At 32.3% G+C, this 16,195-nt stretch overlaps 1 protein-coding gene across 1 annotated transcript; it reads right to left on the minus strand.

Annotated features, from left to right (window-relative positions):
- Positions 1-9,527: 9,527 nt before the first annotated feature.
- On the minus strand, positions 9,528-10,892 carry LOC144546828 (trans-resveratrol di-O-methyltransferase-like). The gene is made up of 2 exons (XM_078295394.1): positions 10,073-10,892; positions 9,528-9,958 (listed from the first exon to the last, which is right to left on the minus strand). Exons 1-2 carry the CDS (start codon positions 10,823-10,825, stop codon positions 9,662-9,664), a joined length of 1,050 nt encoding a protein of 349 aa, XP_078151520.1. The 5' UTR covers positions 10,826-10,892; the 3' UTR covers positions 9,528-9,661.
- Between the last annotated feature and the right edge of the window lie 5,303 nt (positions 10,893-16,195).

Consider the following 16,195-nt stretch of genomic DNA (forward strand, 5'->3'; position numbering starts at 1 on the left):
ATAGCAGGTACGGGTTTCCTGGACATTGTCAAATTGTTACTTATCGTTTTGTTTGCATTTATTTAGTTATGGAATTATGCATGTTGAATCGAACGATCCTTTTTGTTTTGTTTAGAATACTAGGATAAGATTATTCGATTGATCAACGGATTTTTAAGATGTGTAGTGTAGAGTATGATATTTGTGTGATTAAACGAAATAAACGTGAAAAGTAATGGATAAGTTAAAGGAAAAGGGGCCAATATGCGTTGAACGCATGTTGGAATGTATACATTGGGTCTAGTGTCCGACTGGACCCCTCGTTAACGTGGCGTTAGTTGGACTTTCTGTCACGGGTCAATATCTTGCGGTGGTTCGAGTCCCCGTTGAGTGAGACAGTTGAACTAGTGGTGGTTCGAGTCCCCCTAGTGAGACGCCAATAGCTGGGATGGTTCGAGTCCCCTTGGTGAGGCAAAGAAGATCTAGCGGTGGTTCGAGTCCCCGACTAGTGGCACGGCTAAGATCTAGTGGGGTTTGAGTCCCCCTGGTGAGGCAATTAAAAACATGAAAGATAACTAAAGAAATGTATTTGTGCTTGTGTGTGTGTGTGTGTGTGTGTGTGTTTTAATTATGCATTAGTAAGATTACATGTGAGGATACAATTTTAATATCTAGTTTGTATTAATAAGTTAATTTGATAAATTCCGGGACTGGAACTAAATCCCGTACTGAGAGACTGTTCGATCTCTCACCCGTTTCCACTTTTACGTGGGTTCCAGGAAATGATGAGGCCAACATGGAGCACAAATAGGAGGAACGTGGATCTGGAGATCAACGAGCAGATGGCTCAAGTATCTTTTCATTTTCTTTTTAGTTAAATTTTAATTTTCTCGTTAAAAGTGGATACATTGACTGACATGACAATTATCGGTTTGTTTGTCATGTTTGTCTTGATCTCATGTTGAATGTGTGTAATCTACTCAAACTATTTGTGATGTTAGAAGACTCGTTTGATTATTAAATATTGCAGGAGTATTTATTATTGATAATGTATGTGATGTGCACACGCCTTACGTGTAAATACGTGGCGGGTTGTCTCGGGGTGTGACACTGGTAGCACATTTTGATTTAGAGCTCCATCAAATGAATGTAAGGACAGCTTTTCTCAATGGTGACATTGATGAAACAATTTACATGAAGCAACCATAAAACTTTGTATCAGGTGAATCAGATTCTATGATTTGCAGACTTAAGAAATCCATCTATTGGCTTGAACAGGCATCTCGACAATGGTATTACAAGTTTCATAAAGTTGTTAGCTCATTTGGGTTCCAGTCTAACTTAGTTGATGAATGTATATATCTTAAGTTCTGTGGGAGTGTGTTTATTTTTTTAGTTTTATACGTCGATGACATATTGCTTGCTAGTAATGATAATGATATGTTGCATCAAACAAAGAATTTTTTTATTTAAGAACTTTGAAATGAAAGATCTTGGTGATGCTTTATTTTTTCTAGGGATTGAAATACTTAGGGATAGATCCTGAGGTATTCTAGGTTTGTCCCAAAGGAACTATATCGATAAGGTTTTAAACAGATATGGTATGCAAATCGATAAGGTTTTAAACAGATATGGTATGCAAAATAGTAAACCAGGAGATACCCCTGTAGCGAAAGGTGATAAGTTTAGCCTTAAACAGTGTCCTCAAACTGACTTAGATAAGAATATTATGAAATATATCCCCTATACCTCCGTTGTTGGCAGCATCATGTATGCACATGTGTGCACATATCCGGATATTGCCTTTATCACCGGAATCCTAGGAAGATATTTAAGTTACCCAGGAATGAAGCACTGGAAGGCAGCCAAGCGAGTGCTAAGATACCTTAAAAGAACGAAGGATTACATGCTCACGTATAGGAAATCGGAATAGCTCGAGGTCATTGAATATACCGATTCTGATTTTGGTGGTTGTGTAGATGGCATGAAATCAACTTCAGGATACATCTTTATGATGGCAGGCAGTGCCGTCTCATGGAAGAGTGCTAAACAGACTATCATAACATCTTCTACAATGGCAGACAAATTTGTCGCATGTTGTGAAGCCTCAAACCACGGTGTATGGCTCAAGAACTTTGTCACAAGGCTGTGTGTTGTGGATTCTATCCAGAGGCCACTAAAATTATTATGTGACAATAATTCTGCTCAAGCATAGTTGTAAATATAAGTAAAAGAAATGATAAAAGAAATAGCCATGACAAAACCCGAAGTACTAAGAAGATCCGTCGAAGACTCGCGTCTTTCGCTTCTCAACTCCGTTTTCAAGATTAGCCGCCAAGTGCAAACCCTAGAAAATGCTCCTCTTGTCCAGAATGACCTCTCTGGTGCAAGAAATCCCGCTTATAAGCTTTTCTGTCTGACCTTCCTTCAATAGGCCTTGTTTCTAGATTTTGGATTTATTTTTGGAAATGCCTGACACGACCCGTATAAAATCATGTACGGGCCGTGTGCCTGTGTTCCTTCTATGGTCGAGTCAACGGTCGTTTCTGTGGTCGAGGCGAGGTTGATACGGTACGCACAAGATGCTACACGGACCGTGTAAAAACTTTCAAAATCCATATTCTTCCTCGATTTCGCCTGATTCCTGCAAAATAAGAACAAACTTGCAGTAGTACCACATTCTATAGATATTTCAATGAAATATGACTGATTTAATAGTTGTAAACACCAGTTTTGGTACAAAATACAGATCAGAATATAGATAAGTTTGCGAGATATCAAATTTCTCCAAGCTAAAATCTTGCTTGTCCTCAAGCAAAAATCCCAACTTAAATATCGGGCTGGTCTTTGGACTCACCTAAATGCAAATTAAGTTCCTAAATGTGAAGAATTTACGTGAGTTTTCTATAGTTAAGAATCTCGAGAATCCTTTTGGTTAACAACTTGGACTTTCCTTTATAAATTTTCATTCACCCCACAAATTGACTAATCAAACTTCATATTTTGAGATGCTTCAATAGTTGTAAAGACTAATTACTCGAATTGATAAATATTTCATTCTTTCACTAAATCAATGCCCTCATTTTTGGTGATTTTCCGTTTTGCCCCCCAAGCTTGGAACAAGCTTAGGCTAGAAAATCGCGGACTTTGTGTATGGATATATGCAAAGTTTGGATTTTCCACTACTTTTTCTCTTTCTTCTTTCTCTTTTTTTTTAAAATATTTTTTATTTGAGACTTATTGCTAGTACTCTTATGTTTTCCATCTTTTCACCATTCATTTATTTTATTCATTTGCATATACAATGCATACACACATCTAATGATATTCTTTCATACCAATAGATATCTCAATCTTTCTTTTATTTAAAAAATCCCCATTTCCCTATTTTAAAAGGCACAATTCAATTTCAAAATGCTTTCTCGATACAGTTCAATTTTTCATCCTTTCAATTTTTCAAAACATCTGTTTCTGGACAACAATATTCTCAATAAAACAATGGTCACACTGTCTATGATGGGGGCAAGATCCATATATATATATCTTAACGGAGACAAATATTTTTAGTAAGATGTTAAATTCAAGGAAAAAAACAAAAGCCATAATAAACATGTGCAAAACGCAATGCACATATTTGGATTTTTGTGCCCTAGAATTTTGTAGATGAATTGTATTTGGTTCACCTTTCTAAAATTGCTTTGTGAAGTGTTCGAGATATAATTCGTATCGGAATTTTGAAAATGTCAATTAAATTTCGTATCAGAATCTAGCTTGAAAATGTCATAATTGAATAGAACTAAAATGTCTTTCGTGTTGTTAAATTATGTATTACATGCTCTTACTTTTAAGGAATCAAATGAAATTATATATTTCACCATTTCTTTTTCTTTTTTTCTATAATGCAGATGGTAGATAAATAGATAATTTGATAATTGATTAAATGGACAATTTGACAGTACATGAGGTGGAGGAAAAATGATTTATGACATTTTTCAAAAGATGATGATTCTCAGGAAAAGAAGTTGATGCTGTTAACTATTTGGTTTCTACTTTAGATATAAATATCCCCATTTACCGGTGCTAATCTGGTGTTATTTGTTTGTCTTTAAAAGGACTTTATGATGTATGATGTATCAATTTGGCTTAGTGTTGTGGCTTGAATGTATGCTAGTAATATGGAAATAATGGGGCACTGTTGAGGCAATTTCACTGTAGTGCAATATCAGTTTGCTAATGTTAATGTGGTAGGATATATATCATGTATATTTTTTCATTTCCTAAATGTTGTTTAATGTAGCAATTAAAATATAATGGTTAATCATATAGCTTGTATGAGGTTGTAAAAATCATTGTTGGACATTTGAGCTTTGGTGCTAGTTCAAACTGGACGTCTATTTTTATTTTTATTTTTAATGTCTAAAGCATTGATTCCATACATGAATCAATTTGCAGTCAGATTGTTAAAGCATTTAGTTCACAAAATTCTATAACTACACAATATCTATAACATAACGGTAAGCATAGTTCTGAAAGTCGGAATCGGAAACAAAATCGGATACTTGACCGTGGAATCAGAATCGGAAGAATTGGATCGGAAACTCTGATTTTTTTGACAGAAGCATATTTTGTACCAGATTTGTCAAATATTCCATTCCAACACTCAAAATAATTAAATCAGGACATATGACAATCAAATTTGCACTGTATAACTTAAAAAAATAATATTTAACTAATTTAAAAACAACGAAAAAATTAATAAATTCACAAAAGACAAATGAAATATTTTATTTTAACTTTTATATTTTCATATTTTATTTTGTATATGCGATAATTTATTTTCATAGGAAATATTTTATTTCATAAACAATTAATATTTTAATTTTACTCATGTAAAAATAATAAATAACTAAAATAAAGTCTCTATTTAATAATTAACCGACCCTTAATTAGACAATCTAAACATCTCTTTTTAATAAATCCAGGTTAATAACCTGTCCCAGTCCGCTCCTCCTTATTTTATAACATGTGTATATGCACTATTCTTTCGGTTTCATCACTTTATGTACGAAAGGTAGTGTTGTCCTGCAGTCCTTTAGAACACAGTTCTGAAAATTAGAATCGAAATTGTAATCGGTTATTTGATCATGGAATCAGAATCAGGTGAATCAGTCGGAATCGGCCGAATCGGATCGGAAACTCTATTTTTTTTTAACAGAAACACGTTTTGTACTAAATTTGTCAAATAACCTACTCTAAAACTCATAATAATTATATTTGAAAGGTAACAATCAAATTTATAGTGCGAGTACTATTATCAACTCCCATCTACTAATTATAATAGTACATGAACAACAATATTCTCATTAAAACAATGGTCACACTGTCTATGATGGGGGCAAGATCCGTTTTTCCTAACGGAGACAAATATTTTTAGTAAGATGTTAAATTCAAAGAAAAAAACAAAAGCCATAATAAACATGTGCAAAACGCAATGCACATATTTGGATTTTAATTGTGCCCTAGAATTTTGTAGATGAATTGTATCTGGTTTATCATTCTAAAATTGCTTTGTGAAGTGTTCGAGATATAATTCGTATCAGAAACTTGAAAATGTCAATTAAATTTCGTATCAGAATCTAGCTTGAAAATGTCATAATTGAATAGAACTAAAATGTCTTTCGTGTTGTTAAATTATGTATTACATGCTCTTACTTTTAATTAAGTAATCAAATGAAATTATATATTTCACCATTTCTTTTCCTTTTTTTCTATAATGCAGATGGTAGATAAATAGATAATTTGATAATTGATTAAATGGACAATTTGATAGTACATGAGGTGGAGGAAAAATGATTTATGACATTTTTCAAAAGATGATGATTCTCAGGAAAAGAAGTTGATGCTGTTAACTATTTGGTTTCTACTTTAGATATAAATATCCCCATTTACCGGTGCTAATCTGGTGTTATTTGTTTGTCTTTAAAAGGACTTTATGATGTATGATGTATCAATTTGGCTTAGTGTTGTGGCTTTAATGTATGCTAGTAATATGGAAATAATGGGGCACTGTTGAGGCAATTTCACTGTAGTGCAATATCAGTTTGCTAATGTTAATGTGGTAGGATATATATCATGTATATTTTTTCATTTCCTAAATGTTGTTTAATGTAGCAATTAAAATATAATGGTTAATCATATAGCTTGTATGAGGTTGTAAAAATCATTGTTGGACATTTGAGCTTTGGTGCTAGTTGAAACTGGACGTCTATTTTTATTTTTATTTTTAATGTCTAAAGCATTGATTCCATACATGAATCAATTTGCATTCAGATTGTTAAAGCATTTAGTTCACAAAATTCTATAACTACACAATATATATAACATAACGGTAAGCATAGTTCTGAAAGTCGAAATCGAAAACAAAATCGGATACTTGACCGTGGAATCAGAATCGGAAGAATTGGATCGGAAACTCAGATTTTTTTGACAGAAGCATATTTTGTACCAGATTTGTCAAATATTCCATTCCAACACTCAAAATAATTAAATCAGGACATATGACAATCAAATTTGCACTGTATTACTTAAAAAAATAATATTTACCTAATTTAAAAACAACAAAAAAATGAATAAATTCACAAAAGACAAATGAAATATTTTATTTTAACTTTTATATTTTCATATTTTATTTTGTATATGCGATAATTTATTTTCATAGGAAATATTTTATTTCATAAACAATTAATATTTTAATTTTACTCATGTAAAAATAATAAATAACTAAAATAAAGTCTCTATTTAATAATTAACCGACCCTTAATTAGACAATCTAAATATCTCTTTTTAATAAATCCAGGTTAATTAATAACCTGTCCCAGTCCGGTCCTCCTTATTTTATAACATGTGTATATGCACTATTCTTTCGGTCTCATGACTTTATGTACGAAAGGTGGTGTCGTCATGCAGTCCTTTAGAACACGGTTCTGAAAATTGGAATCGAAATTGGAATCGGTTATTTGATCATGGAATCAGAATCAGGTGAATCAGTCGGAATCGGCCGAATCGGATCGGGAACTCTATTTTTTTTTTTAACAGAAACACATTTTGTACTAAATTTGTCAAATAACCTACTCCAAAACTCATAATAATTATATTTGGAAAGTAACAATCAAATTTATAGTGCGAGATTATTATCAGCTCCCATCTACTAATTATAATAGTACATGAACAACAATATTCTCAATAAAACAATGGTCACACTGTCTATGATGGGGGCAAGAATGCAAGATCCATATATCTTAACGGAGACATATTTTTAGTAAGATGTTAAATTCAAGGAAAAAAACAAAAGCCATAATAAACATGTGCAAAACGCAATGCACATATTTGGATTTTTGTGCCCTAGAATTTTGTAGATGAATTGTATTTGGTTCACCTTTCTAAAATTGCTTTGTGAAGTGTTGAAGAAAAAAAATTCGTATCAAGAAAAATTTCGTCTCAGAATCTAGCTTGAAAATAATGTCATAATAGAGTAGTACTAAAATGTCTTTCGTGTTGTTAAATTATGTATTACATGATCTTACTTTTAAGGAATCAAATGAAATTATTTCACCATTTCTTTTTCTGTTTTCTATAATGCAGATGGTAGATAAATGGATAATTTGATAATTTATTAAATGGACAATTTGATAGTACATGAGGTGGAGGAAAAATGATTTATGACATTTTTCAAAAGATGATGATTCTCAGGAAAAGAAGTTGATGCTGTTAACTATTTGGTTTCTACTTTAGATATAAATATCCCCATTTACCGGTGCTAATCTGGTGTTATTTGTTTGTCTTTAAAAGGACTTTATGATCTATGATGTATCAATTTGGCTTAGTATTGTGGCTTGAATGTATGCTAGTAATATGGAAATAATGGGGCACTCTTGAGGCAATATCAGTTTGCTAATGTGAATGTGGTAGGATATATATCATGTATATTCTTTCATTTCCAAAATGTTGTTTAATGTAGCATTTAAAATATAATGGTTAATCATATATGAGGTTCTACAAATCATTGTTGGACATTTGAGCTTTGGTGCTAGTTGAAACTGGCGTCAATTTTTATTTTTATTTTTAATGTCTAAAGCATTGATTCTATACATGAATGCATTCAGATTGTCAAAGCATTTAGTTCACAAAATTCTATAACTACACAATATAACATAACAGTAAGCATGGTTCTGAAACTCCGAATCGGAATCGGAATCGAATACTTGACCGTGAAATCAGAATCGAATGAATTGGTCGGAATCAGAAGAATCTGATCGAAAACTCGGATGTTTTTGGCAGAAGCATATTTTTACCAGCTTTGTCAAATAATCCATTCCAACATTCAAAATAATTAAATCTGGACATATAACAATCAAATTTGCACTGTATTACTTAAAAAAATAATATTTATCTAATTTAAAAACAATAAAAAAATGAATAAATTCACAAAACACAAATGAAATATTTTATTTTAACTTTTATATTTTCTTATTTTATTTTGTATATGGTTCATAGGAAATATTTTATTTCATAAACAATTAATGTTTTAATTTTACTCATGCAAAAATAATAAACAACTAAAATAAAGTCGCTATTTAATAATTAACCGGTCCTTAATTAGACAATCTAAACATCTCTTTTTAATAAATCTTGGTTAATAACCTGTCCCAGTCCGCTCGTTATTTTATAACATGTGTATAGAGTCTAGACATGGTCCATTATGAACCATGTTAAAATTTCAAAACAGTGCTATACATCAAACATAAACCTAGTCTATTCAATATTTTATAAGGATTAAACTTTTCTTGTTCTTCGTTCTCAATCAAAATTACTCCCCTCTTTCTGCTGGCGAATCCCCAAATCCTTCCGCCTATCTTTCATAAAATACAAAATTGACTCAATTGAATCACCAAAATACAAAATTATTTTCTTCTGCTGATTGTTTTCTCGACCTACGACAGCACAACCGGCTGAGACTCGGTCCTGATTAGTAGAATCTGTCATTTTTGCTTTGAATCGGCTCAACTCGGAGTAAAACTCGGTTAACTCGGCCGAGTTAAGCTTCATCCGAGTTTTGCTGAGAAACTCGCGTAGGCACGAGACTCGGGTAAATTTCGGCCCGGTCCCGTCCAATTCCGAGTTGACTTGGAATCGGCCGATTTTTCGAACCATGACAGTAAGGCAAGAATTTCAGGATATGCGTAATAAATTGTATAGTAAACATGAAAACTATACACGATTCAGAAGTTTGTATGAAGCTCTTTCATCTGAAATTTTTCAACTGGTATACTCATTTCTTCAAGAGACAAATTTTTAAAATAAACTGGTGCACTCATTGTACCCTATACGACAAATTTTCTTTCGTAACAGTGGAATTCTATAAGATAAAACTAGAGGAGTTAAAAAAGATGATTACAAATGGAGATGCATTATATTTGGACTCCCAGAAGTGAAACTGGACCAGAAAAACATATCAAGTTACATCAAATTTTGTGTTAGGAGATGATCTAAAATAATACAATATTAAATAGGAATGAACCATAAATAACATTTTTATTACAATGAAATTACTAGAAGGGATACAACAGTAGTAATAGACTTAAAAGCGAAGGAGTACATAATTCTGGGATGTAATTCATGAAATTTAAGGATAAACTTCAATGATTGATCGAACACCGAGGGAAGCAACAATCTTGTAAGAAGTAAATCCTGCTTCTTTAAATAAGTTCCACCACTCTGCCTCATCTCGCTCCTTTCCATTCACTACCGTCATCATTAAAATATCAAATAACAGCTGTGATTCTCGGTGCATACTACCAACCGAACCAACAACCATCTCTATAATGATGACCTTACCCCCAGCATCTCTTGGAGGAATCGCCTCTTTGCATCGTTGTAATATCTTTATGCAATCTTCATCGCACCAATCATGGAGGATCCACTAAGTGAAATTGTAATTGATGGAAGATGATAAATTTATGTATGCTAGTAATTGATATTAATTAAGACACACAAACACAGAAAAATATACTAACAGGATTTTTTTTTACTGTACCTTGAGAAAAACAGCATTAGCAGGTGGAATGTTGCTAAACATGTCTCCTGAAACAAATTTTACTAAACCATCGGTTGGAAGGTGGCCTACTACTTGAGGCAGGTCCAAAACAATGCACTCTATTTTTGGAAAAGCCTTAGCTATTGCAATAGCAACAGATCCAGATCCACCACCTACATCAACTAAAGAAGATATTCCCTGGAATACATTACCATGGTCATTGATTATATAATCAGATATAAAGGAACTATCACTTGTCATTGCATCGTTGAACAGCGCGTTAAATTCAGGCCTTTGGCCTGTCAGTTCCCATATGGTGCAACCATGGCCCATCTGAAAGTTGTCAAGCTTATCTTGTTTGAACCAATCACCCAAATAAAGTGATGGTTTAACTAAAGTAAAATCCAACATAGCTAAAGGAAAAGGCAACAAACTCGATGAGTCGGCTTTGTTAATAACAAGGCGTGAGATCGGAGTAAGGTCATAGACTGCCTCTTTGTTGTTGCTAGTATCCTGAACAACTAGGAAACCTAAATGAGTAAGCATGCGCAGAAGGCGCCACAAATTAGGTTTGTTGTTTATGGGAAGTGAAAGCGCTGCATGAAGCTCATGAAGTGTCATGGGCTGGCCATTGTTGTGGATTGTAGTGGGAATACCGAGTTGAATTGCACATTTTAGAGTCATGGATTTGAGAAAACTGAAGGTTAGGTTCCATAACTCTGCTTGAGCATTGAGCATGTCACGACACTCCATGTTGGCTTTTAGTTCAGTTTTTGGGGTGCTCTTAGGAGGGTTGGATATATGGATGTTATTGCTTTTAGGTTTCTGCTTAGTGCTTAATTATGATGGAAATTTATAGCGAGCTAGCGGAATGTTTGCATTGTAAACCAAATATTTGGACTTAATTTTAAATTGAAATAAGTCATGCATATATATCCAATTAATAATTCACTCAGTTGAAATTGAGCATGTTTACTTTAATAGACAAATTAAGGAAAAAAAAAACTTCTGTTGACTAAACTTGTATATATACGCACTTAATTTTTTTTAATACCCAAGTATATAAATAGAAAGTTCAGAAAAATAATTAATAATTAACTTCAAATCCTTGGTTGCATAATATTAGCTGTATCTGTATACACCAGGACTGTAATGATGAGTATTTTAGAGATACGAAATTATGTTTGGATTATACACTTTTTGCTTTTAAATTTATTATCTTTAATACTTCAAAGAAATGTTTGTTGCAAGCGCACAACTGATTAATGTAGAATTTAGGGTGTCGAACCACAGAGAGTACGGTAGATACTTAGCTTAAACTTTGTCAATTAATTTCATAAAATGAGAGAAAGTAAAGTGCAAATAAAGTTGAATATTGGGGGATTTGTTCTATCAATTCTAATTTTGGGTTCAATACCCGAAGAAAGAAGTTTTTAAACAAAGAATTAAATAAAACAAAGAAAATGAAAGAAAGTAAAGCGCAAATAAAGTAGAATATTGGAGGGTTTGTTCTATCAATCATAATTTTGGATTCAATACCCGAAGAAAGGAGTTTTTAAACAAAGAAAATAAAGATTGGTTTGCCTTTTAGTTGAGGAGATTTAGGGGTATTCGGTCTACAATCACTCGATAATTCTATCTATTCTGTTTTGTTTAAATTCATGTATGGTTTGATGAGGTTTCTAACATAATATGTCATTAAGGCTCACTTTCGTAAATTAATAACATGTCTAAGTAATTCGGACTTCACAGTTAGGTCCTTCACCCTAGCTACCTAGACCATAAGCTTTTGTTAGTCTCTTCTTTCCTCGAATATTGGTACTTCATGATTAAGTCCATCATACCAATATCTGATTCAATTTGAGATGTCCTAATTAGGGTTTGATATCACGGTTAGGTCCTTCACCAAGTCTCTAACCTTAATTTCTATAGTTCCGGCTTAGATTACAAATTGGTTAGATCCTAATCCAAACCTAAGGTATTTGCATTCATAATTTGATATTCTCCTCTCATCCTAGCAATATTGGTTCTTTCGAATTCACCACGGGACTACATCAATTTCAAATACCAACTATGTAGTTAACACAAATGATAAATCACAGAAATTAACAATCAAATCCCATAAAACAATCATAATAAAAACAAATAACCGAATAAAATAGAATTAAACAAATTCATGTATTGACCTAAACCCCTAGAGAGAGGTCCACTCTCTCTTGGAGAGATCCATTACAAAAATTGGGAAAAGTAAGAAGAAATATAATAAAGAAATAATTACACCCTTTATCAAATTAAAAACCTCAATCTTGTCGAAATCTTGGATAGATCTTCTTCTTCTTCTCCTTCCTAGAAAAGTCTCTGGAACTCTCAGAATTGCTACAGATTTATCGTTATATTTTATGGAAATGGACATGCACTAAGGGGTGATGAGAGAGATGAGAATGATGCCTTGAATGAGAATAAACCTCCTCTTTTATAGCCAAAGACCATGCCCAATTTAAAGGCTAGAAAGTAGGGTTAGTGGGTGCTATCTTTGGATTGTTTCCCAGACTGTGATGTCTAAATTTGGCTGTTTAAAACGCGTCCTTGGTGCGCCAGAAATAGAAAAAACTGTCAAAACGTGTAATTCTGGCTATCTGCGGGTCCAGTGCGTCTGCACTGGTGGTGAGTGCGGATGGCTGGGCCGCACTGGCCTTGAATTCCTGAACAATCTGAATCTTTCAAAAATCGGCTAAGTACTGAGTGCAGATGGGTTGACCTGCACTGGCTGTGAGTGCGGACATATTACGCTCGGACTTTTTCTTCTAAAGTGCTAAGGTGTTGGAAATTCGGCTAAGTGCTGAGTGTGTCCGCACTAGATTGAGTGTGTCCACAATGGTAGCCTTTTTCTTCATTTTTCATCGTTTCCTACAGTCAAAAGCCAAGCAAATGCAGTAACTTGATTCTAGGTGTATTCTAATAACTTTTTATTCAAAATACATGATATTTGGTGTTGTTTTATGATAAAATCTAGATCGAATGTGTATATAATTTATGCTTATCATGTAAGGTGTAAAATCAAGGCTAATAAAATTTAGAACCCTTGTTGCAACTATATTAGTCAATTTACAAGGGCATGAACCTACCACAATAGTATAGATCGGAGTGTTGAACCACAATAACAGTTTTGGAAAATTAAATTATATTTATTTAATAAGCTATCCAATTCAGGTTTTGTGAGTTGGTGATTAAAACTAAATTAATTAAACTAAAATCTAATTAGGGGCCAAATTCTCCTATTTTGTAGTAATGAGCAGTAGGGGCCTTGTATTTTTTTGGTTAGATATTAATACTTTCAGTGTCATATGTAAAAAAAACTTAGATATTTATACCTTTGTGGATATAAATACTTAGAAGATAAGATATTAGCACTTAAAAAAAATTAATACTTTGATGCATAACTTGTTATGATAATATCTTTTCGAGTTCCCCAATCATTCCTACGTCAACCTTCCTCTAACAAATATAGTTGACCTGATAGGTATAAATACTTCAGTGTATAAGTATAAATGCTTTCAATACTTAGATATTAATACTTTCAGTGTCATATGTCAAAAATACTTGGAAGTATAGGTATAAATACTTGTACGGCAAGGTATAAACACTTGCGTGACGACGAGCTTGAAAGTACGTCATCATGGATCTCATTTGAAGGAGAAAATTGCGTAGATATTTTAGAAAAAAATTCAAATTGTGTAGTTTTTGTGGTCCCGTAGGAAGTTATATGTATGCATTTAATTTTTGGTGGTCCCCGGGTACTGTAGCGCAGCTGTATCGCGGGTACAGTATGAGTACTATAGCGCGGGTATTGTTATCTTCGCGCTACATAATCCATGCAATAAATAATTGTTCACATTATAAGGATAAATACTTCCGTACATAGGTATAAATACTTCCGTTCATAGGTATTAATACTTTAGGAAAAAAATCGAATTGTGCAGATTTTGTGATCCCCACAAACAGTTATACTTTTCACATTTAATTTTCAGTGGTCCCCCTACAGGTACAGTGCGGATACTATTATTAGCTCCCATCTACTAATTATAATAGTACATGAACAACAATATTCTCAATAAAACAATGGTCACACTGTCTCTAACGTCACTAGTGGAAAAACTGGAATCAGGATCGGCTATAAGAAACAACCGATACTAATACCTATCTGGATCGTTTTTATTAATAAAACCGATCCTAAAAACTAATAAGATCGGATTTTTTGGTCAATCGATCCTAATTTATGAACTTTTGGTATCAGTTCTTATTAAAAATCGATCCTGATAGTATCAGGATCGATTCTAACAAACAACCGATCCTAATTAGCATATATTAGAATCGGTTGTTTATAAAAAAACCGATCCTAATACTATTAGGATCGGTTATTTGAAACAACCGATTCTAATACTTTTTTTTTCAAAGTTGGTTCTGCAAAGCAAAAAAATAGAATTAGGATCGGTTGTTTATAAACAACCGATCCTAATAGTATCAGGATCGGTTTTTTATAAACAACTGATCCTAATACTTTTTTTTCAAAGTTGGTTTTGCAAAAAAAAAAAATTAGTATCAGGATCAGATTTTTATAAAAAACCGATCCTGATACTAATTTTGTTTTTTTTTTTTGCAGAACCAACTTTGAAAAAAAAATAGTATTAGAATCAGTTGTTTCAAATAACCAATCCTAATACTATTTTTTTCTTTGCAGAACCAACTTTGTGTGGTGCGCTGTATGTAGTCTAAAATGCTCTGTTCGAATTGAAAGCAAATTGGCACAGTGATAGCTTCAAAATTGAGATAGCAAATTTCATTTTATAATTAAATTTAAGTTTAATTGATTTATGAATTGAAATTTCTACAAATTAGTTTTTTTTTCAATATTTCAAAATATTTATGTTTGTAATTTTAATATTGAGAAGTATATGTAATTAGGCATTTGTGTTATATGTAATTAGTGTGGTGATTAATAGAATATATATATGGCTGTTGTATATGGCATATGGTTCAATTATAATTTTTTTTTGATGAAAGTTAATGTAATTTATATTATTAAAATTTATGTGATAATATAATTAATTATTTGACATGGATATTTCATTTTGAAGTCATTTTGACTATTGAATTTTTTTATACAATCATGCATGATGCATCAATGACTTGTGCCATATAATAATATACATAGGACTTGAACCCTTGTTGTGTGGGGTTGTGAAGGAACGAATACGAACATCAGCATTTGGTCGATCGGAACCGTTAAAATGAAAGAATGTCATATTAATTTCACCATTATAAAATTTGATATAATTCGGGATTCGTTTACTAGTTCATCAAAGCAAAACAATATAGCAACATCGCACGACCGTAAATAATTTACGTTGGATCAAAACTTACAGTTGTCGGGCCTTCGGCACTTTTACGTTATTAATGTTCCATGTTATATCTTGATCATTTTAAAAATTATTACATGTCATTTAATTATAGACCCACCATTGGATGATCATGCAGAAATGAACGGTCTGCATTCCATTTAACAATTTGATGCCATTAATAATAATAAAATTGTACAAAATTGATCATAGTAGAGTTGATTTGGCCATACAAACACAAATAAATAAATTTTATATTTTTCACATTTTTCTTAATATTTATCTGTGTACATGCATTACCAAACAGAAAAGAAAATAAATGGTAGCCGTTTGATGGTTGATAGACCATCAATATGAGTGGGGTTTACCTCAGTGATCTTTCTTATATATAGTATTAGGATCGGTTTTTTATAAAAAACGATCTTGATACTATTTTTTTTTCAAAGTTGATTCTGCAAAAAAAAAAAATTTTAAAAAAAATAATACTATTAGGGTCGGTTTTGTATAAAAAACCGATCCTAATAGTATCAGGATCGGTTTTTTATAAAAAACCGACCCTGATTATTTCTTTTTTTTTTTTGCAGAACCAACTTTAAAAAAAAAATAGTATCAAGATCGGTTTTTTTATAAAAAACCGATCTTGATACTATTTTTTTCAAAGTTGGTCCCGCCAAAAAAAATTAGTATCAGGATCGGTTTTTTTATAAAAAAACCCGATCCAGATACT

Source organism: Carex rostrata, chromosome 30 (genome assembly GCF_964058835.1).
Source record: "Carex rostrata chromosome 30, lpCarRost1.2, whole genome shotgun sequence".
Lineage (NCBI taxonomy): Eukaryota > Viridiplantae > Streptophyta > Magnoliopsida > Poales > Cyperaceae > Carex > Carex rostrata.

Coding starts and splice junctions, on each gene's coding strand:
- LOC144546828 (XM_078295394.1), bottom strand. CDS start 10,825: ATGGAGTGTCGTGACATGCTCAATGCTCAAGCAGAGTTATGGAACCTA. Junction 9,959..10,072: donor CTAATGCTGTTTTTCTCAAG/GTACAGTAAAAA, acceptor AATTTCACTTAG/TGGATCCTCCATGATTGGTG.